Source organism: Pteropus alecto, unplaced genomic scaffold (assembly GCF_000325575.1).
Source record: "Pteropus alecto unplaced genomic scaffold, ASM32557v1 scaffold33, whole genome shotgun sequence".
Taxonomy (NCBI): Eukaryota; Metazoa; Chordata; class Mammalia; order Chiroptera; family Pteropodidae; genus Pteropus; species Pteropus alecto.
The window spans coordinates 2719867-2744932 of NW_006435762.1; the positions used below are offsets into that span (position 1 = coordinate 2719867).

Sequence of the window (25066 nt, forward strand, 5' to 3'; positions counted from 1 at the left end):
GGGCGCGCACCGGCCGCATCTCCTTATAAAGGAGCGGGCGCTGCCCGCGCGGATTGGCCGAGTCTTGCTTTACCCGACTCTCGCGAGATCCGACCTTTTTTTTTAAGTTCTATTTCCGGCAATGAGGTCAGTCGCCACCCTTACCCCACATTCCTTTAGAAGGAGCTTTGGGTCTTGTCTTCTGGAGTACTTTAAAGGTGAAAACAGATTTGTGCTCCAGAATCCCGTTTTCCATTTGCTAGAGCGCAGGCGCGGTGCTCTTGACTACATTTGAAAAAATGGAGTTCACAGAGAAACTTTTAAGGCCGGGGACGCGGAACAGTGATTAGCAACTCTGATAGTCGTTATTTGTTAGAGAACTTTACGAAAATAGGTTTTCCAGGCAGAACTGACTTAAAATAAAAAAAGGAACAACTTACCATAAATAGCTTTCTTTTTTAAGATAATGGCTGGTATAATGATATTTTACATATAACTGGCTGATCTTAATTGTTGAATTCATGTTCATTTGGGCGAACTCCATGGAGTTGCTACTGGCGCCTCAATCTAAGAGAAAAGTGAATTATTGGGGTTGAGGGGCCGGGGGGAGGTGTTCAGATGATTGTAAGGGCAGGGAAAATATAAATGGAATTTTCACATTTTATTCCCTATCCCTACAATCACCTGAGAAGGATCATCTATGACCTCGTGTTAGAGGCTGGAGTCTGTACAGAATATTCCAGGCTGTTGTTGGGTTATCTACCTGTGAGACCAGGGTTAGGATTGTGTGCCCACCTAATCTAGCAAACTACTTTGGGATCACTTTAAACTTAAATCTGTTAACCTGTTTAAATCTCAGTTGGTAAAATGGGAATAATACTTGTCCATCTTTCTAGGATGTTGAAGTTTAAATTAGATAAATATATGGTTGGCCCTGTGTTCTTTTAAGAAAAAAAACTCTTTAGAACAAGGGTCTCAAGATCTGAGTGGTTTCTTGTTTTTGGAAGGGCGTTCTTATTAAATGATATTCTTGCAATATGTTAAAATGTAACATACTGTTTTGCAAAGGCAGCTGTAAACAGGATGAGCTTGACAAGAACTCAACCATCCAACCTCAGAAAGATACATGTAATTAACCAAATGATGTATATATAAGCAATGGCTAAGCCTCCTTTTAAGGTGACAGAGCCTTTACTTGCTGCAAGTAAATAAAACTACCTTAGGACAACAATGTCCACCTCTTGAATGGAACACTCCAAAAGGTGAACCCCTTGAGTTCTGTAACACTTTAAGAATTATAAAATGATCAGTCTCTCTACAGTGCTTGTGAATCCATTTAGTGCAGCATCAGTTGTTCAAACTGCCCTCAGTTTCTATACCTTATCTAATCTAGGCTTGCTTACAATCACTAAAATGGGACACACATGCCAAGGAATGGAATGAACTTCTTCACAAACACTTGACTCGGGCCAAATGGAGTTACTTACTGCTACCTGTACATGCCCATCCTTTTTACACCTTGGAACCTTTGCCCTAACATTCCTTCTGCCAGGAATGTACTTCTGGTGAATTCACTATATCTAAATACCTACTAGAAGTGCACATGGCATCAGGGAAGGGAACAGAGATGGAAAGGGAAAGTCCTCAATCACTGTCTTCTAAGGACATATCTAGTGAGGAAGAAAGACAAGCAAACTAAACGATCAGGCTGTATAAATTAAATGGTCAATAGAAGTATAAGTAATATGTGCTGGAGGACACAATTTAGATTCCATGGAAGAAGTAGCATCTGAGCTGGATGCATAAATTCTCAAATTCTATAAGCAAAAGAGTGCCTTTAGGGACATCTTATTTGAACCTCACAATGACTGTGAAACAGGGATTAGCAACCCCACTTCATGGTTGAAGAACTCGATCTTGAAGATGTTTAAACAATTTGCTTAAGTCATGCAGCTGGTAGGTGGCAGGGCTTGGACCTAAACCCACATATGCTGTCCCTAAATTCAGAGAGAAGGGCATTCCATTATGTTTAAATTCCAGCTATCCCTCAAGTCCAGCCTCAAAGTCAAATCTACCAGATAGTCTAACTTGAGCCCTCAAGGTATTTTCCCTTCTGTGAACCCCCAGAGGATTTTATACCTCTCTTAGGATGCTAAATCACTTTCTACCTTGTTATTGTAATTAAGGTATGAATTTCACTTCTTATACTAGACTGCTGGCTTCCTTGGGACAGGATCTTTCTCCTGATTTAGCACTCATCACAGTTGTTTACATAGAACAGATACTAAATACTTTGTTATGTCAACACTGCCATCATTCTTTTGGCTACAAAGGTCATTTCAGGCCTTTCTCCTTCATACCTGTCTAAGTAGGCACAAAGTCTTGTCAGTTTTTCATAATTTCTTCTTTTTAATTCCTGTTGCCTATAATCTTGAGTATAAGACTTGACTACTTTATATCTAAACTAGTAACTTTGTCACTGAACACCAAATTTTCAGGGCCTTCCTGGTGCAGTTTATCCTCCAAAATACCACCATATTCATTCATCTTAATTTTCTTATAGCTCCTGCTTTTAAATCTTTAATTGTTCCTCTTTGTCAATAGGACATTTAACACAAACACTTCCATCCTCTGGCCTTAATTGACCTCCCTACTTATTGCTCTTAGTCTACTCCACATGAGCTCTTCATTTTAAGAAAACCATTCTATTGAACATGCATTGAATACACTTAGTTCATTTTCATCTCTAGCCCCTTGTTCATTTCTATTACGCTTTTCTGGATATCTGCCCTTTTCCTGCTCCTCCTACCCATCCTAATGGCACCCCATCCATAATGGCATACCTCTGCTATGAAATGTTTCCTCATAGTAACTTTCTTTCCTTAAATGTCATCAAACTTAAATATGTATCACTCATTTGGCACATTTTATGTTGCACCACAAATTGCTCTCTCTCCAAGGAAAATGTAAGATCTGCAAAGTCAATAATGTTTCCTCTAGCATTTAATTTGGTCCTACTCAATAAACATCTGTCTGACTGATCACCATTATTTTACCCCATTATAGAAATGCAACGGGACATGGACATTACAATAATTGTCCAATAATTGAAACATTTTGTTCTCCCAGAAACATAATATCCAAAGTTTTCTGTCCCACATACTCAAAACATTTTTTTTCTAACCATTTTATCTGTATTCAGAAGCATCTTTGGTGTACTATGTTGGGTCCAACTTCTTTAAATTCTGCAGCAGTGATCCACATGTCCTGAAAGGCAGACAGGGATGCAAGGATAGACCCTCCCATCCACACCGATATTTTCCTTTCTGGGGGAGCTATCACTTGCACAGAGGTATTGGCAGGCACCACCTTTGCTATATCTTTAACTAGCCGCTTTTCTAAACCTGGGAACAAGGTTGATCCCCCAGCAAGGACAATATTTGAGAAAAAGGAATTCCTCAGATCCGTATCACACTTCATTATGCTGCTGAAGCACATCTTATCAATGCCAGGAGTCTCAAGGTTCATGAGAGATGGACTGAAGAGGGCCTCTGGACATTGAAAGAGCTGGTTATGGAGCTTGATTATCTTCCCATCGGGTAGTTGGTAAACTTTCTCTATACTAGCAGGTTTCTTGGCCCTTTCCTCTTCATAGTTCATTGCCACATAACAAGAAGTTTCCTTAATATCGACGACAATTTTTCTGTCTTCAGCACTAAGCAGCATGATGCCATGGTCTTTCAAAAGCCTCATGAGGTAGTTGGTGAGGTCAAGGCCTGCCAGATTTAACTGCTGAACACCATGAGGCAGACAGTAACCTTCAAAGATGGGCACACACTGGGTAACCCCGGCGCCTGAATTCATCACAAAGCCAGTTGTGAAGCCAGCAGCAAAGAGAGCCAGCACACCCTGGATGGACATATAGAAGGCAGGAACGCCCAGCTGCTCAAAAAACACTTCGGTGATCTGTTGTCGGTTCGCCAGTGGGTTCAGTGCTGGCTCTGTAATCAAGACTGGGCCATCACAAGGCTTTAGCTTCAGATTATGGTCATAGATATGTTTCCACGTGATCTCCGTGTCCCCCCAGGAAGTAACAAGACCACGCTCCACTGGGTAGCTGTAGGAAAAGCAATAATATAAATGACAGCTTTAATTTTTACAGTTTCGACCCTTCAAACCAGCTTAATCCTCACATTTATTACCAGTATCCTTTAATGGGAAGTGACTGCCAAAGCCTCTCAAATAAGGTAACTGCCACCAAAAGTTAGCACAGCTCCTTTCCTTTGCAATTTTTGTTACTTTTCACCCCCACTCCTTACATTCCCCACTTCTTTATTTTTATTTTATTCACCTACAGCACCTGGTCTTCCTAGGTGGTCTCCCATCCAAGTACTAACCAGGCCCAACCCTGCTTAGCTTCCGAGATCCAGCGTGTTCAGACCCCCCACTTCTTTAGAAGACCCTTTATGACTTAAAAAAATTGGGAGGGGGGAAATCTTCAATAATAGTATAGTTTTAATATCAATTAATTGAAGAAAATTACCCGTGACAAAGGTACCATAAATTAAGTAACATAGTAATCCTTAAACGTGTATTTTCTGAACGATAACTCTGTATATTTGAATACATTTATAGAGATACAGAGAGCAAGTAATATTCACTCAGATGTTTGGCACCCTCGGAGATTGTGGCCCTGCATTTGCAATAACGCAACTACGCCAGCTGGCTGGGACTTTCTTGGCTTCCTTACCCTTTCTCTCACCCTTGCGCCCCTCATTTGGGCTCTCCCACCTTCCCCTCCACTCGAGTCCTTCCTGTCACAAGTAGGAGGTACCTGATGGACAGCGAGCTTCTTCGGGGCTGTGCTTCGTCGCCCACACACAGCTCCAGCGCGCCTTCCGCGGCGTAGCTCTTGCCTTTGGCCCGGCCGATAATGTGGGGGTAGACAAACTGAGGCTCCCGGGACCCAGCCAGGCCCGCCTTGATCACTCCCGAGCCGTTGTCGATCACCACTGGTAGCTGGTGGTAGCTCATGCCACCCCTGCCTCCGGTCGCCCGGCCGCTCCCGCAGCCGCGAGCCGCGCCAGTAGGGCAGAAAGTGCGCGGCGCAGCCCCTGGCGGTCTTACAAGGCTCCAGTGATGCGCGGGGACTGACGGCTGGAACGCCGCGTCACAAAGGCCCGCGTGTGGCCCCTTGGCCTAAGGCCGGCTGCTGAGGACCGGGGGCGGGACAATGCGGGACCCATAGACTCTCGAGAGGCACAGTGCGCTCTAAAGTCCCGCCATTGAGTCTCACCCGGCCTGGATCACCTCCCGCCCCCTCCCCTGGAATCTCGGAATACCATTATCAGGAAAACCCGACTTGACTCCCCAAAGATACAAACTTGTCCCAAGTGGCTTTCGCTAATACTTAGATGAGCTATAAAAACAAATTTATTTCCCAAAGCCATTGCTTGAATTCTGATGAATAGGTGTATGTCCAGGGGCCTGCAGAAAGCTCCCGACAATGCCCTTCCAACTGGGAAAAGGTGGAGAGATTTGACAGAGGAAAGTTGTCTCAGGAAGGGAGGCACCGTCAGTGCTTTTGAAACCCTCGTTAACTTCTGAAAAAGCGAAGCGGAAAAGAATGCTAGGATTTAAAGTGGGTTTTAAATTTTATGATTGTTGCTATGTACTGGGCAATATTTTGTTGTATTTCTTTTCTGTGGTTACTAAAGAAAATGTACTCAAAACCAAAGTGGAGATTTCACTATTCGTTTATTTTAGCATCTCATCAGATTACCTCCTGGGGTAATATGGAAGCTCATTCTCATTCCCACAAAATTCTTGACTTTTAGACCTAAGGATGTGTCTGCCTCTTTGCAGGAAAAGTGATATTCCTTAAGTCTTATGAAGTTAAGACTTAGAAAAATTTAACTACCTTGCCTGCCAAAAAAGTGCATTTTGGAATGTAATATTTTCAGCCCCTCAATTTTGTGCATCTTGTAGAAGATTTTAAAATAAGTACATAAATTAGAACCTCTGGTTAGTCTACAGAAGCTGGGGAGGAAATTCAAAAGCTATTTACACGTCCCTCCACCAGGGGCTGGAAGAGTCACTTTCTCGCTAACTAAATCACAGCGCTGAGGTTTGGTGCTGCTCGTCCGTAAAGGAGCAGGAACACCGGGGACCGCGAGTGGCCAGCCCTTCCAGGGCCTCTGAAGCCCGGGAACTCGCTTGAGACTCAGCAGCACGATGCGGGTAAAAGATACCTAATCAAACACTTCTTTCTTATTGAAGAAAGTATTCTCAAAGGAAGGACAACTACTGGATGCCTGGTTTCTACAGCAGTACCTAAGGGGCTTTGGGAAAAAGCGCACACAAATTTCAACTTTTGAAATAGTAGTACCGTTCAATTGAACATGTGGTTACTCTCCTTCATCTGGCTTTTTCTTCTCCCCGTTAAAAATTACATTAACGTTAAAAAAAAAAGAAAAGATGTGAATTGCGTATTACAACATATATATCTATGAATCTGTCGAGAGCACTCGACAGCTAGGTTTCCGTAGTGTAGTGGTTATCACGTTCGCCTAACACGCGAAAGGTCCCCGGTTCGAAACCGGGCGGAAACAGGTTGGTTTTGTTTTGTTTTTGTTTTTAATGCCTAGCTCCCCCAAATCCTGAAAAAATTCTGGCTTTTTAAAAGAAAATCTTTATAACGACTTGCAGACCCTTGCGAAATTAAACTTTAAGTTTGGGTGTTATCTACGTAACCTTCAAAATAACTTACAGAACCTTGGGAAATTGAAGTAAGTTTGAGTGTTATTCATCCACCAAATGTTTTTATTGACGACTTGCCATGTGCAAGAAGTGATCGACTTAAATTTTTTTTTTATTTCATACAGAAATAAGTTATAAAAGGAGCAAACAGAATCTGGTTGGGAAAAAATCTCAGGAGAAAAGAAATGAATAAATTCAAGTTGAGACTGTGCTTTAAAAAAAGTAAATTTGGTCCTGACACAACTTTCAACAATAAAAAATGTTGATGTTTTGGTTTTCTGAGATGTGTCCGCGCGCAGTAGGGAAGAATCCACCCTAACATAATATGACTTAACTTATTGTTCCTGAGCCTTTTGTATATTACGCAAACTGGCATCCCTTTCCTTCAACGTACAAAATCTGAATTCGATATAAATAATTGTATTTTTAGCTGACTCTGAACCTTTTCTGGTATAACGCCCACTTTTCTCCAATGTTGCGCATGCCCAGTGTGTCCTACAACTTTGCCGCGCTTTGGTGCATCAGACTTCTGTCACCAGGTAAGGGTATCCTGGAAACTGGGTTATAGTTGGCTGATGCAAACAAAACTCAGAGAGTCCCAAGGGCTTTCGGGCACGTTAACTGAAAAGCATGATCAGTCTCAACTCAAAAATTCCCCACGGCCTAGTGCCCTAGTACACAAAGCAGCTGTTCCCACTCTTGGGGCCCCGAGGAAGGGGAGGATGCTGGGAAAAGACAAGCAACTACAAGCCCCAGCATGCGGTGCACAATTTGGCTCTAGCAAAGAGGCCTCTAGCAAAGAGGTGCAGCTTTTCCCGGCCTCGCCCCAGAATGCGGGCCGAGCGCGAGACGCCGACTGTCGGGCGGCCAGAAAAAAAAGGACACTGTGCGAGCCCTCGGGTCTCGCATCTTTGACGCTCGCTTTTTCAGGGGGGCCCTGGCATGCTGGCAAGCGTAGTCTCTGTGAGCCAGTCGGTTGAGCCCATGCCGGTGTTGGACCTCCACGGTCCTAGAGCTTCCTGTGTTGCCACGGGACGCCCGGAGGCGGATATGACGTCTCTGTGGAGGAAGAGGGGAGAGGCGGAGCGTGGCGTGGTGACGTCCTCCGAAGATGGCGGAGAGAGAGTGAAGAAATTGTGCTCTCTGTTGGGTTGGTATAGGTGAGTTCTGTCTTCACCCCCAGCCCGCTATCCCCGCTCTCTCCAGACCCTGGGCCATTGTGAGGCATGCCCCTCGGAATTCGCTCTCAGGTCGGGGTGAAGGTGTTAACATGGAAAGCCTGGGCGCGGCAGCCCCCGTCGTTGGCCTTGGGCACAACCTCTGTTGTGGGAATTCCGGGCAGTGGGAGCTGGGCGAAGGGCAGGGTGGCGGAAGCCAGGAGAGACCGGCTTTGGTCATCACTTTCTGATGCCACCTCGAGTGGAGAAGTGGGATGTGAGGGGGTGTGGCCTCTTCGGGGCGAGGGATGGAACCTTTGACACCTTTGGCCCCGTTCATTCGCCGCCTCCTGGACACGCGCCTCGCGTTTTGAAGCAACTGCACCGCGGAAGCTAACAGGTTTCGGTGATTTTGGAGCAGTTTTAAAAAGCTCGTACCGTGTCTTATCCCCATCTGTCCTAAAGAATAATTTCTCAATGGCTAATATTTTAACATATGTATGCCTACCGAGCTTGAAAGTCTGAAGGTTCAACTGGTGCAAAGGCGTGAATTCTTGCGGTGCTTTTTTTCAGTTTATGGAACTGCTTTCACTCATCGCAATTTCTTGACGTTCCCAAAAGATTGTCCTAATTGCCCTAAATGAAACAAAGATAGACACTTTTCCCTTCAGAATTTTTAAACATATCCTTTTGATAAAAATTTGGGAGGAGGGGCGATAAAATAAGAACCGACTTTGTTCTTGTTTATGTGATGTCCTGTGTCCTTTCTCCCTTTACCAATTGCTTGGGTGAAAACTTAGAATTGCTGACCTATTTTTGTTTGTTTGTTTTTAGAACAAGGGTAAAATTCCATTCCGATATCAAAATGCAGTATTCGCATCACTGTGAGCACCTTTTAGAGAGACTGAACAAACAACGGGAAGCAGGTTTTCTCTGTGACTGCACCATAGTGATTGGTGAATTCCAGTTTAAAGCTCATAGGAATGTGCTTGCTTCGTTTAGTGAGTATTTTGGTGCGATCTACAGAAGCACTTCTGAGAACAATGTCTTTCTTGATCAGAGTCAGGTGAAGGCTGATGGATTTAAGAAACTGTTGGAGTTTATATACACAGGAACTTTAAATCTTGACAGGTAAAGTACTTATTTTATTTACACTTATAAAAAGCTAATCAGTAGTCTTTGGAGCAAGAGTAGACTTACATTTTTTGCATTCAGCCCCTTTTGAACTTGGAGTCTTGAAGTGCACAATATTGTTTTCTGGGTTTTTTTTGTTTGTTTAAAGAAATCAGTATCACTGATTTGGGATAAGCAGACTACATTTTTAAGTATAAAAAGCACAGATTATATTAAAGCCTTCTTTCTGACACATTTGATTTACCTACTGAAACAAAGCCTGTGATTTCAGTTATGTAACAATGAATTTTAAGTGAATTTCCGTTTCCCCTTGCTTTTTGGTCTTTATGTTCCTCTGGTCTTCTCTGTCTCTCACTTTCTACCCACTTTTTAAGGTGTTTGGGGTGAGAGAGTGTTCATGGAAAAAGAAGAACCTCTGTGTTCATTTAATAGTGCTCCCATTTCCAACTGTAAGTAGAAATGTTCAGGACTTCTTCCTGATTATGATTCAGGAAAATAATGTCATTGGAGTGTAAATGGCAATGACTCCTGATATCTCTGTAAAGATATCAATATTAATGCTTAAGTCAGCTCCAAGGTGCTAGAATGTTTTTTCTCAGATGCTTACTGCTGTCACTGCATGAATAAGAAATAGATTGTGAGGAATTTGATAATGCAGGCACTGTGTCTCATACATAATGAACTATATAAGTGAGTTAATACCAATGCATTTATTGTTTTTTGGGGAAAAGGTGGAGCACATAAAAGGAAAGCGAATCCAGTCAAATTACTCTTATTTTCTTTCATCTCTTATGAAAGCGTGAATATGAATAGATTATAATCTTCTGACATAGAAAGATTATGGGCTTTAGAATTAAATCTTGTCTCTGTGTCTCTTTGAACGAAATGCAGCCTCTCTGGGCCTCACTTTCCGCATCTGAAAAAATGAGACAGTAATAACTCCTTTTGTGTTAGTGTGAAGATTAGAATTTTCTCAAAGGCCCATTTCCCAATGAACATTAGTTTCCTTTTTTTCCTCTACTGTCCTCCCCATTAATTCCACATTTCTTGGAAAAAAGTTAGAAAAAAACATAAAGGGAACATTTGAAATTCTGCTACCCACTGATAACCATTATTAACATTTTGATAAGTAAGTATTCTTTCATTCTTTTCCAGATTGTTTCTATAGATACATGCACATGACATTAAGCAGCATCCTTCCCTTTTGTTTTACATTGCAGCTTGTCATGGAAATATACTTCAAAAAGCTAGAATCATGACATTCCTTAATACTTTTGAAAAGAAAACATGCAGTTTTAGAATTATTTTTTAAATGGTGTAATGAAATCTTTAAATCAGTTGATTAAAAAGGAACATTAAAAAGGAACAGAGCAGTGTTATAGATTAATCTCACATGATAAATTATTGACATTTATTGAATAGTTCTTCTGATTAAAAATTCAGAATATTTAATATAAAAGCCACAAAACCAGTGAATTTTGGTTGCTCTTCAATTTAATGTTTTCCCTTTCTCAATTATCTTTGTTGGGAAAACCTTGAGTTGATCTGAACACACTGAAGAGCATCTTTGAGCTTTCATGCAAAGAACCAATGTGAAGAAGAGCCAGATGTTTTGCTCAGTCTTTTTTGAACATATCTTTCCTGGGAGCCAATTGTTTGAGTCCAGCGGCAAATGTAAGAGAAGACTTACACCAAAATAGAAAGTCTGTGTAATTTAGTGATTACAGAGACAGAATAATAGAGAATTAAGTGGACTTTTAGTCCCAACACTATGATCTTGGAAAAGTTACTTAATTTCTTTGGACCTCTGATTTTTCATTTGTATATAAAATGGGGATTATATTAGATATTATAGGCATGTCCTAAGCATTAATTGAACTACTCATAAAGCATCTAGCCATATACCTGCCGTTTGTAATTAAATGACTTTCAATGACTTTAAAAGGTGAAATCAAGTTTTCAGGCACTGTAACTTCATGCTTGTAAACAAATGCAGATCAGTTATTGGCAAACATGCTGATTGGTTTTCTTAACTGTAACTCAGATAATAGGCTATGAAACAGATAAATAATTTATGTGAATTACTGTTTTAGTACTGAACAATTAGTGTGTGACTCTGCTAGTTTATATTGGTCTTAAAGACTCCTTGAGTCTATGGCCATGCCACCCTGAACGTGCCCAGTTTTGTCTCATCTCGGAAGCTAAGCAGGGCTGGGCCTGGTTAGTACTTGGATGGGAGACCACCTAGGAATGCCAGGTGCCATAGGCATTTAAAAAAAAAAAAAAGACTTCTCGACCTTGTTATCTGATGGTCCATTTTATGGAGCACTAAGCACAATTATAATTTGAGACCTAAGTATAAAAAGTGATAATTTGGCTCTCATTCTAGTGGTCTCATTTATTGTGATTTAATAATAGATTACATAGCAAAAGCAATAAAAATGCTTAAGAAAAAACAATGTTTTTAGAGAACTACAGTTCTGTATACATTGAAAAAACATTTTATATAAAAGATGAATAAGATTATACCTTGGATGTTTATGCTATATCTTCGCAAATAGAGAATTAACTTGATTACATTCATTATGTATATATTCCAAAATTATAGCCAAGAGCCATAAGAAAATAATATCTTAAGTAATTTTTTCTTTAATCTAGGGGAACAGATTATGTTCCAAAAGTTTATTTGTAATATGTTTAGGAACTTAGGACAGTTTTTCTCAGAGAATAAAATGTTCCTTAAACTGATCATTAGGTTTCCAAACTAGCCTATAAATCTAATCTATAATCAGCTGAAAAATGATTATGTATAATGAAAGACAAATTTCTAAAAGCCATTGTAATGCTAAATTTAAAAAGAGGAAACATACAGGTGGTACTTGAGGCAAAGCAGTTTAATTAGATGATAAGAAAATGGGTAGTTATGTAGGTACTGTAGTACATATACTTTCAATGACCTGAGAGGTTCATGACACTAGTTATTTTTAATTTCATGTCAAGATTTTACTCTTTTTTAAATTTATATTACATTTATATTAGCTATGAGTAAAACCCTTCTCTGGTTCATATAGATTATAAATAGGGAAAAGATTTTTTTTGCCTAGAGAATCAAATAATAATTGGGGAAAATGGTAAGTAGGAAGGTTACTTGAGGGAGGTGTATGTGTGTGTCCTCAAATAATTAAAAGGGTCATATTTTTAGTGTTAACTACCACTCAACTCTGATTTTACAGCTGGGATAAATGAAGTACCCAAAGGTACTAACTTACCCCTTATTAATTCAGCTAGTAATGTCAGAGCCAGTGCTAGATGTAATCAAACATCTTTTCATTACACTGTAAACTTTTGGAGGACCGGGACTGTTTGATATTTCTTAATATCCCTCTTAGTACCACATATAGTAAATGCTCAGTAAATATTGTCTGGAATGTTGAACAAGGTGACAAGTTTTTCTATATAATCCTAATATGATAAACTCTCCAACTTGGGTTGATATCACACTCACAAAAAAGTGGGACAGTTGCAAGAGAGAGCTTAACACATTCTAAAACCTTGTTACTCCGAGTGTGGTGATGGACCAGCAATATTGGCATCACCAAGGAGTGTGTTAGAAATGCAGACACCGAGGCCCCACCACAGACCTACTGAATCTACATTTAACAAGATCCCTTGATGATTCACATGCATAGGAAGGTTTGAGAAGCACCGTTTAAGTTCCTCGTAGAGGGAGATAATAGGAAACAATTTTTTTAGATTCTTGTTGCCAGTCCAGAAAAGCTGATTGCTATGTTATCTGAAGAGGCCTCAGGATGAATAAGAGGAGGCAATAAGTTGCCAACAGGTACTTTGTGTTCCAGCTGTTTTTTAAAACAATTTTTTTTTTTGATAAAATTAGATACTATTTTTTTATATTAGTTTCGGGTATACAATACATTGTTTATACATTTATGTAGTTTATGACATAATCCCCCCAAGAACTCTTATCAAACCCATCTTGCTTTACATATAGCCATTACAGTACTATTGATTGTATTCCCTATGCTGTATTCTTTGTCCCCTAAAACAGGTTGAAGTTTTAACATTTCATTTTTCTGTACTGTGTAGGTAACTGTCCAGTAATTTTCATATTTTTAAGTTCTGTAAAACTAGACGTATTTGCCTAAACATTACTCTGAGTGAATAATTTCTTAGTTATGCTTTTTTCATCATTCTCCTTCATTAGATCTTTAAAAGACATTGAAATAAATTTGCAGCTCTGTTTCAGAAAGTTTTTCTTTGATCAGAATATTGTCATTTAGCCTTGTTTTCTTACAGTTGGAATGTTAAAGAAATTCATCAGGCTGCTGACTATCTCAAAGTGGAAGAGGTGGTCACTAAATGTAAAATAAAGATGGAAGATTTTGCTTTTATTGCTAATCCCTCCTCTACAGAGATATCTAGTATTACTGGAAACATTGAGTTGAATCAACAGACTTGTCTTCTTACTCTACGAGATTATAACAGTCGGGAGAAATCTGAAGTGTCTACAGATTTAGTTCAGGCAAATCCTAAACAAGGGGCTTTAGTAAAGAAGTCGTCTCAAGCTAAAAAAAAGAAGAAGGCCTTCAACTCCCAGAAAACAGGGCAGAATAAAACAGTGCAATATCCCAGTGACATTTTAGAGAATGCATCTGTTGAATTATTCCTCGATGCAAATAAGTTATCTACACCTGTAATAGACCAGGTTGCACAAAGAAATGATAATTCAGAACTTGAGTTGACATCAGTTGTGGAAAATACTTTTCCAGCACAAGATATTGTGCAAACTGTTACAGTGAAACGGAAACGTGGAAAATCACAGCCAAACTGTGCTCTGAAAGAACACTCTATGTCTAATATAGCCAGTGTCAAGAACTCTTACGAGCTAGAAAGCTCTGGGGAAGAGCTGGATCAGAGGTATTCCAAGGCCAAGCCAATGTGTAACACATGTGGAAAAGTGTTTTCAGAAGCCAGCAGCTTGAGAAGGCACATGAGAATACATAAAGGAGTCAAACCTTATGTTTGCCACTTGTGTGGAAAAGCATTTACCCAGTGTAACCAGCTGAAAACACATGTAAGAACTCATACAGGTAAGACTTGTTTGTGGGAGAAAGAAGTTTTATGCTGTGACTGAAATACTTTATGGAGAACATTAATAAACAGTACTGACTATTTGTGACCAAAATTTGACATAGAAAGTATATAAAAATTTATAAAAATATTTAGCATGTTAGACTATTGAAAATTTCTTTGTAACTGTGACCAAGTATTTAATGGCTATCTGTTTTATTGTAACTGATACTCTGAAGTCCTAATACTGAGCTCTTTATATCATTTTCCCTCATAGTGCAAATAAGCATAAATTTGGTTTCCAGTTAAGTATTTAACAGAGACAAAGATATTAAAACTGATGAAGAGAAAAAGTTATTACAACTCAGGCCAATTCTCAGATTTTGCCAACACATCTCACCACCTGCTTCCTAGAGTTTGTCAGCCTCTAAATATGTTACACGTATTCTTTCTTCAACTTCTACATTTACCTTTATTGGTACACTTAGATTATTACTTCCTAAGATGCAGTATGTATTTCTCTCATTACTCACCTTCCCTCTTATGAACTGAGAAACACTAATTTTTTTTTTTTTTTTTTTAACTCTACCTGTGTTTTCAATTAGTAATTCTGGAAGAAGAGAACTTATTTGCATTTTTACTTCTAGGAATTAACATTTTCTGAATACCAAAACCAGTACTGTGAGAACTCTTGAAATCTCATATAGCTCAGGCAACTAAAACAGAATATTTCTTTCTAATCATAAATTTTATTTGCTGCTTTTAGGTGAGAAGCCATACAAATGTGAATTATGTGATAAAGGATTTGCTCAGAAATGCCAGCTAGTCTTCCATAGTCGCATGCATCATGGTGAGGAAAAGCCCTATAAATGTGATGTATGCAATTTACAATTTGCAACTTCTAGCAATCTCAAGATTCATGCAAGGTAAAAAAAACGAGTTGTTTGATCTTTGAGTCTATCGCTGACCACAGTCTTATGAATAAACTATTAGAATTTAGGACAGTAGAATTCTATTATGGTTCCACCATACAATATATATTTTAGCACAGTCAAGGAACCACAAAGAAGTTGTGGCAGCTAGAGAGGAATATGTAAGGCAAGTAAGATGAGAGCGGTGATGAGGCGTCCAGATAGTATAAGGTTTTATAGGCCATTAGAAAGCTTTTATGCTTGAGATTAAGAAATAAGTGATGTGATCTTGTTTGCTTTTTAAGAGGATTACACTGCTATATTGGGAAAAGATTATAGGATTGCAAGAATGGAAGCAAAGTTACCAGTTAGAAAGCTCTAGATAAAACCCAAGTGAGAGTGATGTTGGTTCAGCCAGAGTGGTAGCAGTAGAAAAGATTAATAGTCAGACTCTGGACATATTTTTTTAATGTAGGACAAACAATTGGCTGCAGATTGGTGTGGGGTATAAAAGAAAGTAGAATCAAAGAGGATTTTGAAGTTTTGAGCCTGACTACCTGAAAAGTTAGAATTACCGTTGACTGAAATGGGAAAAAATTATGGATAGAGCAGTTTAAGTAAAAGTACAGGAGTTGTTGGAATAGAGTTCTGTACGTGTTAAATTTGAGATTAGACATCTGAATGAAGCTATCCAATAGACAGCTGGTTATCTTAGTCTGGAGTTGAGGGGACTATTTTGTACTGAAGATATTAATTTGGAAGTTATCAACATGTAGATGATATTTAAAACCAGAACACTGGATGATGTCACCAAGAGAACTAATGTGGATAGAAAAGAGATCAAAAGACTTGCGTCATGAAGCACTCTAAGAGTTCTGGGAAGTGGGCAAGAACCAGCAGAGGTGATTAGGAAGGAGCAGCCAGTATAAGAGAAAAACCAGAAGAGTGGGCTGCCCCGGAATCCACGTAAAGGAAATGATTCCAGAAGGGAACTATCAGCTGTGTCAAATTCTGATGATAGAGAGATGAAGACTGAGAATTGTATTTAGCAAAGTGAGAGTTCAGCACTGCTCTTGACAAAAACAGTGTTTAGCATAGGCTAGTAGAGAAGAGATTAGAGAAAGAATGAAATGGAAGAACAAGTGAGGTCAAGGGTCTTTTTTTTTTAGATGGAGATGTATCAATTATTTATATGCTACAGTCCAGTGGGGTGGGAAAAATGGATGATGTAGGATAGAGGTTATTGTAGGAGTGGTATAGAGTAGGGTAGGGGGATAGTAAATTAAGTATACAAATGGGAGTAACTGGTTTTAGATCAGCTGTCACCTTTAGAGTCTATAACAAGGAAAGTAAATGTTCAGGTACAGATGTCCTTAAATGGAGAGTTGTGGTGGTAGGAATTTTCTGATTGCTTAAATTTTTCTCAATGAAACAGGAAGCAAGGACATCAGCTAAGAGTGAGGATGGGTGGGGAGGTGCTGGAGTTTTGAGGAAAGAGTTTTGAAGAATGAGTGAATGTACAAGCAAAAATGATTGCCTGCAGTATTAGGGGCACACTTGACAACCATATAAAGATGGCAAAACTCTTTGAAATGGTCTTAGAACTAATGTTTTGATAACAACCAAAACATGTTTTTCACAGTATATGTTGAAACTTGGTTTCAAATACGTATTCTTTGTCTGTTAAGGTGAAATTAAATAAAATAGTGTATGAAAAATGTTATATAGATCTCCAAATTATTTCACTTACCAACATCTAACTTTATATTTTTTTACTAATAGGAAGCATAGTGGAGAGAAGCCATATGTCTGTGATAGGTGTGGACAGAGATTTGCCCAAGCCAGCACACTGACCTATCACGTTCGTAGGCATACTGGAGAAAAGCCTTATGTGTGTGATACTTGTGGGAAGGCATTTGCTGTCTCTAGTTCTCTTATCACTCATTCTCGAAAACACACAGGTAAGAATTTGACACGGAGAGACTGCTTAAAATAAGGAAAGCTGTAAATAAAAGAAAGGAGGAAGTCGAGAATTTACAAAAAGTAGATTACAGCCTTTGTAGTTTTGTGTTTGTGCTTTTTGAAGCTTTTTATGATTTTCAGATAAATATTAGATATAAAAACATGTAGAATAATACATGGTGACTTTTTTAATCATATAATATATACACTAAAATCAGATAATTTTGACAATATATAAACTTGAGACATAGTTTATCACCTTAGAAAAACTTAGCCTCTTGAAGTTTCATTTCCCTTCGGTAAAACTGTAGAGTAAAATTAAGGGGTGGGGGTCGATTTGGGTAGAACATTGATTTTATAACTTTGTAGGACTTTTCATACAGATATTCTAAGATTTGCAAATTAAACAGATATTTCAAATGCAAATGATCAGTTTTGAAACATTCTCTTGTTTATAAAGATTTTCATTTTTGTAGGGTACATTTTTAATAGATCTTTTCTAAATGATTTTATTCCTCTTTAATAATATAGTGGGTATCAAGAATTGAAATATGGATTCATGAATTTACATGTGTTTAATCATAAAAATCAACTTCTTGCCCAACTTGAATTCATTATAAGGACATTTGAAGAAATAAAGGTTTATTATATGAAAAGCATCAGGTTACATGAACAGTGTAAAATGATTACTATTCATTTAAGTTGGTCACACTGAAAATACCTCTAAAATATAATGTAAAGAGGTTTTAATTTAAGTAATATTTTAGAACAGCTTACTTTAGGTTATTGTAATTGATAAATATTATATTGGTATAGTACACCACTTCGCTATCTTTTATTTTCCATCTAGGTGAAAAACCATACATATGTGGTATTTGTGGGAAAAGTTTTATTTCCTCAGGAGAGCTCAACAAACACTTTCGATCCCATACAGGTCTGTGTTTAGGGAGAACGTATTATTTTTTGTTCTCTCTAATTTCTTTTTATGTAAACCTTGATTTTTAAACCATTATGGGCTATATGGTATCTAGTCATACATACTCTATCTAGCAATATTTTAAAGTATAAATATCAACTTTTTATTTGCTTCTTTCATTTTTTTAGTTGTTTGGAATATGAATTAAATTTGGTCAAGAATTATATGTATTTTATACGAAATATTCCAGATAATAGTTTCTTAAATGATTTGGATTAAATTGCACAGATATATGAAGAAATGAAAAGGAATAGAAAATAAGAAAATCACATTTCCTTATTAAAACAGTGTTCAATATGCAAATTTTAGGAATAAATTTTAATATTGGCAAGTTTATTATAAAAGATAGTATATAAGTAGTATGAAGAAATTATTAAATGTAAAAAAAACTTAAAGGAAAATGCCACTTTGAAAATGTGCTGTTGTGACTTTTTCTTTTTAAAAATTAATCCTCGTAATTCCTATCTAGAATAGTGTGAGCACCTAGGAGACACTTAAGAAATTTATTGGCAACTTCTGTTTTCTCATACTCTTTAGTTTGCATGATAAAGCATCAAACAGTTCTTATCTCAAAAGAATTATAATTTCGTAGCATTTTATTGTCAGTATTTTTTAAGAATTTTCTAATTTGTAAGCTACCTGAGAGCAGAAACCATAATTATCCTTTTTTTTCCCCACCTAGCTATATCTCTTAGCCAGGGCCTGACATATAATTGGCACTCACTAAATGTCTGATAGAAATAAAGGAATAAGTTATTTTTTTTAGTTTAAAATATTTATGTTAATGAAAAATACTCAATTTTCCCTGAAATGGGGTTGCTTTATATAAAAGAGTGCCTGCATGTATAATAGTTTTCATTTCACTGTATTAGAACCAAGTAATTACAGTGGTAATTTGAAACAATATTTAAACAGTATAGTAATGTTTTCATTGTGTTCGTAAGCATTGATATTTTTGTCTTGGCTTTTAAAATATTGAGGTTTTAAACTTTTAAACTTGTTTTTCAGGAGAAAGACCATTTATCTGCGAATTATGTGGAAATTCTTACACAGATATTAAAAATTTAAAGAAGCACAAAACAAAAGTCCATTCTGGTAAATGCTTATGTTTCTTAAAAAATTTAGTACTCTCCTTAGTTGTGCTATTTCTTAAAATGTTGAGTTGTACATTATAGCAGTTTAAATTAGATTTTTTGAAAAACTAGATATTCACATATGAGGATGATAGCTGTATAATTTTCACATGAGTTCACTCTGAATTTCTTTTCAAATTGACTTAATAAATAGTACTGAAAATGTTTTCTCCTTTAAAAATCTGATTTATGAACAATTTCAAAAATGGACTATATAAGCAAATTATATATCGTTATTCCCCATACTAGAGTCTAGGTTGCCTAGAGTTTAACTGTAGTTATACGAAGAAAGGGGCATCATGAACACTAATCCAGAAATATATAAGAGGAAATGGGGAAACAGGTGGCCCCAAGTTGTTTTAATATATAAAAATAGAAATAGTCTTTTGCTTAAAATGAATCCTCAAAAAAGTTTCACTGTGCTTATCATTTTCTTCTGTCATGATTAGAAACAAAATACAAGGCTGCTTCAGTGTGTAGAGATGATAGTCTTAATAGTAAACAAACATAAGGATTTAGTAACGTTCGAAAACTGCATTAAATCATTGATTCAACAAACATTTAATACCTCTAAAGTACACATACTGCAGGGTAATAAAGTTGAACAAAGCATTGTCCTAATTCTCAAAGAATTTACAATCTGGTGTGGGAGGCTAGAAATCTAAATAAATAACTATGATTACAAGACAAAATATAGGCTAAATAGAGACACAGGCTTAATCCTAGGGAACTTGCAGGACAGAGAAGAAGAGTTCAGAGCGCGGAGATGAGAAAGGAAGTGTTCATTCCAGGCAGAAAGAACATAGCTGAAGAGAGTCACTGGGACTAGAAAGCACAGTTTATTTTCTTGGCTGGTTGAACTGAAGAGTAGTCTGCAAGACTAGAATTTTTTGAAAGCAAATATGCAGTTTTGTCTGATGAGGATAGTGAGATTGTGAAATCATCTCACTACTTTGGAGTGTCAGGAACATGGTAAAGCTAGTGGAAAATCTGAAGGCAAAATGTATGGTAATTATTCCCTTGAGTAGAATAGAATTCCTCACCTCTAAAAATATATGAAGGGGCCATACCTCTGAACTTGAGCTTACAGAATAGTATGAACAACTCATTAATACAGTCAATGAACAAATAGGTAATTTATTAAGCATAGCATTATTAAGTACTTTGAAGAAATTAGAGAAGAATAACTTGATATTTACTCAAGGAATTTACAGAGTATTCAAGGCATACCTGAATTAAGTGTTAAAGAACAATAAGAGAGATGTCACAAGGCAGTATATGAGATTGACAAATGAGTGATAAAATACATAAGAAACAGCTCAGTCTGGTCTAGAATCAATAAGTCCCTTTTTTTTTACTGGATTTGGTGCTCGAACCTAGTCTTGAGGCCCATGTTGGATTTGTATAGATAATGAGGGCAAATCATCAAAAGAGAAACAGCGTGGATAAAGATATGGTGGTTGGAATGCAAGTTCTGGGAATGGTAAGATTCTACCTCAACATTCTTGTTTTGTTTTTAAGGATAGTATACATTTTTTCCACTTTTATTTCAGGGGCAGATAAAATTCTAGATTCTAGTATAGAGGATCATCCCTTGAGTGAACAAGATTCTATACAAAAAAGCCCTTTATCAGAAACTTTGGATGTGAAGCCTTCTGATATGACTTTACCACTAGCTCTTCCACTTGGGACTGAGGACCAGCACATGCTTCTGCCTGTCACAGATAATCAATCTCCTACATCAGATACATTGTTGAGGTCAACTGTAAATGGGTATTCAGAACCACAGTTGATTTTTTTACAACAATTATACTGACTTTGTGAGGAATATGGAATTGCTAAGACTTCTCTGGTAGTAAACATAAACATCTCTGGTAAGGTGCATATGTTCATCTTAAATTACCATTCGAGTCGTGACTGTTATTTTTCGTTCACTGAAGTAAAAGCACTTGATGGTGCATTATAACTGTGCAATGCCTGTTTTGATTTTTGGCTTTTATATAGATGATACAGCTTTTTATGGAATGGATTATACGATACTAGCACTATTTTGGGTGGTTAAGTTTCATTTTCTTTTAGAGCTGCCTTAATTCCATTTTTATTTTGCATTTTAGAATTGCCTTTCATTTATTGAAGTGGAGTCTGTCAGTTTATATGATTCAGTTTTGACATGTGAAATTTAAAATTTTGCTTCCCCTCAAAATTTAAGCAAAATCCATGATGGTATCAGCTCAGGAGTGTTGCTGTTACTAGGTTTCATAGACTAATACTATGAGGGAAAAAATAAAATTTCATATATCTGCCTAAGAAAATTCAGGTACTGAATAAGAATTGTGTTATTTCTCTATTAGTATATTCCATTGGAGGTAACTTTTCTATGAAATAAAAAGAAGTATTTCTCTTAAAAGCTAAAAAACTATAAATTTTTGTTCACTCAGTATTCTGGAGAAACCCAGTGGTCAATACTTTTGATTCAATTGATCTAAGACTACATTTTCATGACTACAGATTCATTTAAATGAATTTAAATAGTTGGTGTTTTTATTTTGTTAAAAGACAGTTTCAAAATTTGATTCAGGTTATGTTTTAATAGGTTTCTGAACCTATTAAATAGCTTACTGAAGAGGAGGAAAATATACTGAGTTTCTGAAAATTTGGTAAGCCTCTCATACTGTTATGCACTTTTTAAATATTAAATTCTAAAAAGAATTTTCTAAAAATAAAAATGCATACCATAAATCACTTGACTTCTGAATTTGATACATTACATAGATTTAAGAAATTAACTTCAATTACAAGTAAACATTTGAGTTATCAGAAAGCCAGTTTATTAAACACTTTATATTTGTGTTTTCTATAAGTTTTGAGTTTAAAATTTTTTTTAATTAAACCACATTTGGTTGTCATAGTTTCACAATAGTCCTCTTCCTTCCTTATGAACATAAAAAATTCAGTATTCTGATATTTACCAATTCTTCCCCATCGCACTATTCCCACATATATTTTACTGCCTGATCTTTGGATATTAAATTATCATTTCCACAAAGTCAGTTCCTATACTGCTGATCAAATACCATGGTGGGTGATATTATATCTTATATCTGCCATGCATTAGTTGTGGCTTATTTTTAGTTTTAAACTACACCTGTAATAAAGTTAATGTATTTTCTATTGGTATTGATTTCTTTAATTGTATTTTCTCTAGGGCTCTAGTCATAGGAACCAACTAGAGGACATAATAAAACTACTTAATTCTTGTAAATTGTAGAAATCGTCACCATTTCACAGCACACTCAGCATTTTCACAATAAATTGCCACCAGTGGAATTGACTTAATTGAATAGGGTTTGAAATATTGCCTTATAATATATTTCCATCAGTTATAATGTTTAAGAAATCTAATTATGCATGTGTATTAATATGCTGGGTTAAATACAATTTATAGAGTTATAAAATGTTCAACTAATCTATTCTGGCTTAAATTCAATAGGAATTTATTGGAATATGAAAAAATTAAAGAAAATTAAGACTCAGCCTCTATAAGAGGTCTGCTGAAATGGAGAGGTTAAATTTAATTCACATTTTCATTAATCCAAGCGTCTAATGAACAAAGTTTCTTTTTAAAAACACTATAGTAATGTCTTAATTCTGAGGGTAGTAGTTATCAAATTTTCTCTAATATGATGGTAATTAACATCTTGCCTTTGCATAGATTAGCCTTCAAATTTATTATTTTTAGTATTATTGGCGTGCCTAAGGTTGATTTACTGTGGTTTTCTTCATCACATTTCCTGCTTCTTAAGTAAAATAATTTTATTTTAAATTTGCATGGCTTGGTGCTCTTCCAGAATGACAGGTAAAGAAAGATTAAAGAGTGAATATCTTGTCTTGTGATTCTTCTTATAAAGCCATCCTGTTCTTTATCATAATATGCATATATTTTAGTTGTACCTGGTATTATTCTAACAGATGATTATCATTGTAGTTAATTCTAAATATATTTGTTACGATGCAGTGTTTTGAGACAGGTCTATTCTTATTTATGTTACTGAGTTTTTTTAAAGTGTTTAGGATGCCGAAGATCTTACTGAAAAACAAATTATTTTCTAAATTTTGTTTTATATTTGTATTAGAGTTTTCCTACTGTATTGGTGGAGATTAGACTTTTTAAAAAGAAACCTTAGATTATATATAAATAATTTTTGCTGTTTTTAAATGGTATTTATGTTTGATTTCATAGGATGATTTTGATAGACAAATTTTAGAAAATTGTTTTATTTTTTCAAAAGAAAAGGTTCTATCAGTTCTATTGCAACAGTAGTTTATCACTTTTGTCTGTATGTTTCAGTCTTACAAAAATTGTGCAAAGGAGTAGTTGAAACATACTTATATAAAGACAATGTACATGTACTCATTTTAAAAAATATCCAAGGAGAATAGTTCTAACATTTGATGCATATCAGAAACATATTTCTAGAATAATGTCATCCAAGCTCCACCCCCACCTTAGGCCTTCTGAATCAGACAATCTTTGGGACATATATATACTGGCAAAGCCCCATGGATGATTTTAATGTATACCACAGATTAAGAACTATTATCCTAAACATTTCTTAATGTTCTTCTTTTGGGAAGCATTTATAAACGAAGCTCTCAATACAACTTTACATCTTTTACTCAGAGATTTTACATCTTTAGCTAGAAATACCATCAAGTAAAAAGATTATATTCTAATGCAATTTCCATAAATTCTACATTTTTACTCATTATTTATGAACAATATTGATATTTAGTTATTGGAGCATTAATTGCTGAAAACAGTAATATGGTCTACTGTTCTCTGCAACCTCTGCCCCCATTCACTCAAGAGAGATTTGGTGTATTTAAGAAATTAGATAATTATCATACAAATATAGTAATCATCTATCCCCCACCCCTAGAAATAGAAGAAGGCTATACTAAAATAAATACCATGGAATGGAACAGATTTTGGATTAAAATTCCTGGCCCATATTTCAAATGCTATAAAGTTAGTGAAATCAGAGCACACAAAGCTACAAAGATAAATAAGGTAAACTCCACCTTTAAGTTTACAGTCAAATGGGAATATAAAACTGAACATAACTAGCAACAAAACAAGCCAGAATGTCAAGTGTTGTATAGGAAGAAAGTGGGAAAGGAAATTCTGAACAGTTGAATGGACAGAGAAGGGGCATTGCCCGCCCTGGATAGGTAAATAGGGAGATGGCTGATAGGAGCAATTTGCACACAGCTGACTGAAATAGGCAGAGTGGAGAGTAAGTATGAAATGGGGCAGGGTAGAAGTCTAAGACATGTCCAGCTCCGTATACCATCTTACTCGAAATAGCCCTCTACCCTTAGCCTATGCTGAAGGAATAGGATTAGATAGCAGATTTATAACCCATGTTTACACACAGCCAGTCACAGTTAACTGCTGAACGGCAGAAATTAGCCACATTTGTAACATGATTCCATACACAGGACCATAGAAGACTGAACCAACCTTACCTGAGAGAAAAAATTCCTAGGCCAAACCAAGCTAGTTACTTTCTCAAGAATTTGAACTATGAAATTCTGAGATTATTACATATACACATAAATGAAAAGATCATTAGAACTGATCCAGAGTCAGTGAAGTAAGCCAAAATCTAAAGGAAATTATGAATAAGCAGAGAAAGCTAATCTGTAGGGTAAAGCAAGGAGATGAAATAGGTTTAGAGAACCAAGCTGAGGCCCTGTGAGAGAGGAATGGCCTGGGTTTCTAGCTTTGCAATTCCATTCTTGAGGTAGGACAGCTATGCTTCATTTCCTTGTACCTGGATGCCAGTGATGTTTTGCCTGTTAAACCTTTCCAGTAAATCCTCTTTTTCTTAAACAGGCTTGACTCTGTTAGCCCCAACTTAGACATCTAAGTTTTGATCGCTAGTGATTGAGATGGTGATGCCA

At 36.7% G+C, this 25066-nt stretch overlaps 2 protein-coding genes, 1 non-coding gene and 1 pseudogene across 4 annotated transcripts; 3 read left to right on the forward strand and 1 right to left on the reverse strand.

Annotated features, from left to right (window-relative positions):
• Positions 1–2964: 2964 nt before the first annotated feature.
• On the reverse strand, positions 2965–5270 carry ACTRT3 (actin related protein T3). The gene is made up of 2 exons (XM_006910812.3): positions 4814–5270; positions 2965–4096 (listed from the first exon to the last, which is right to left on the reverse strand). Exons 1-2 carry the CDS (start codon positions 5011–5013, stop codon positions 3178–3180), a joined length of 1119 nt encoding a protein of 372 aa, XP_006910874.1. The 5' UTR covers positions 5014–5270; the 3' UTR covers positions 2965–3177.
• Positions 5271–6517: 1247 nt separating this feature from the next.
• On the forward strand, positions 6518–6590 carry TRNAV-AAC. The gene has a single exon. It is a non-coding gene; the product is annotated as a tRNA-Val (tRNA).
• Positions 6591–7664: 1074 nt separating this feature from the next.
• MYNN (myoneurin) lies at positions 7665–23295 on the forward strand. 2 transcript variants are annotated; one of them, XM_006910813.3, is made up of 8 exons: positions 7667–7898; positions 8730–9026; positions 13344–14137; positions 14884–15043; positions 16811–16989; positions 17841–17924; positions 18975–19061; positions 20653–23295. In XM_006910813.3, exons 1-8 carry the CDS (start codon positions 7681–7683, stop codon positions 20913–20915), a joined length of 2082 nt encoding a protein of 693 aa, XP_006910875.2. In that variant the 5' UTR covers positions 7667–7680; the 3' UTR covers positions 20916–23295. The 2 variants fall into 2 exon arrangements, with proteins under 2 accessions (XP_006910876.2, XP_006910875.2); XM_006910814.3 differs by lacking the exon at positions 17841–17924 and having other exon boundaries at positions 7665–7898.
• On the forward strand, positions 11180–11298 carry LOC112479087 (annotated as a pseudogene).
• Positions 23296–25066: the final 1771 nt, after the last annotated feature.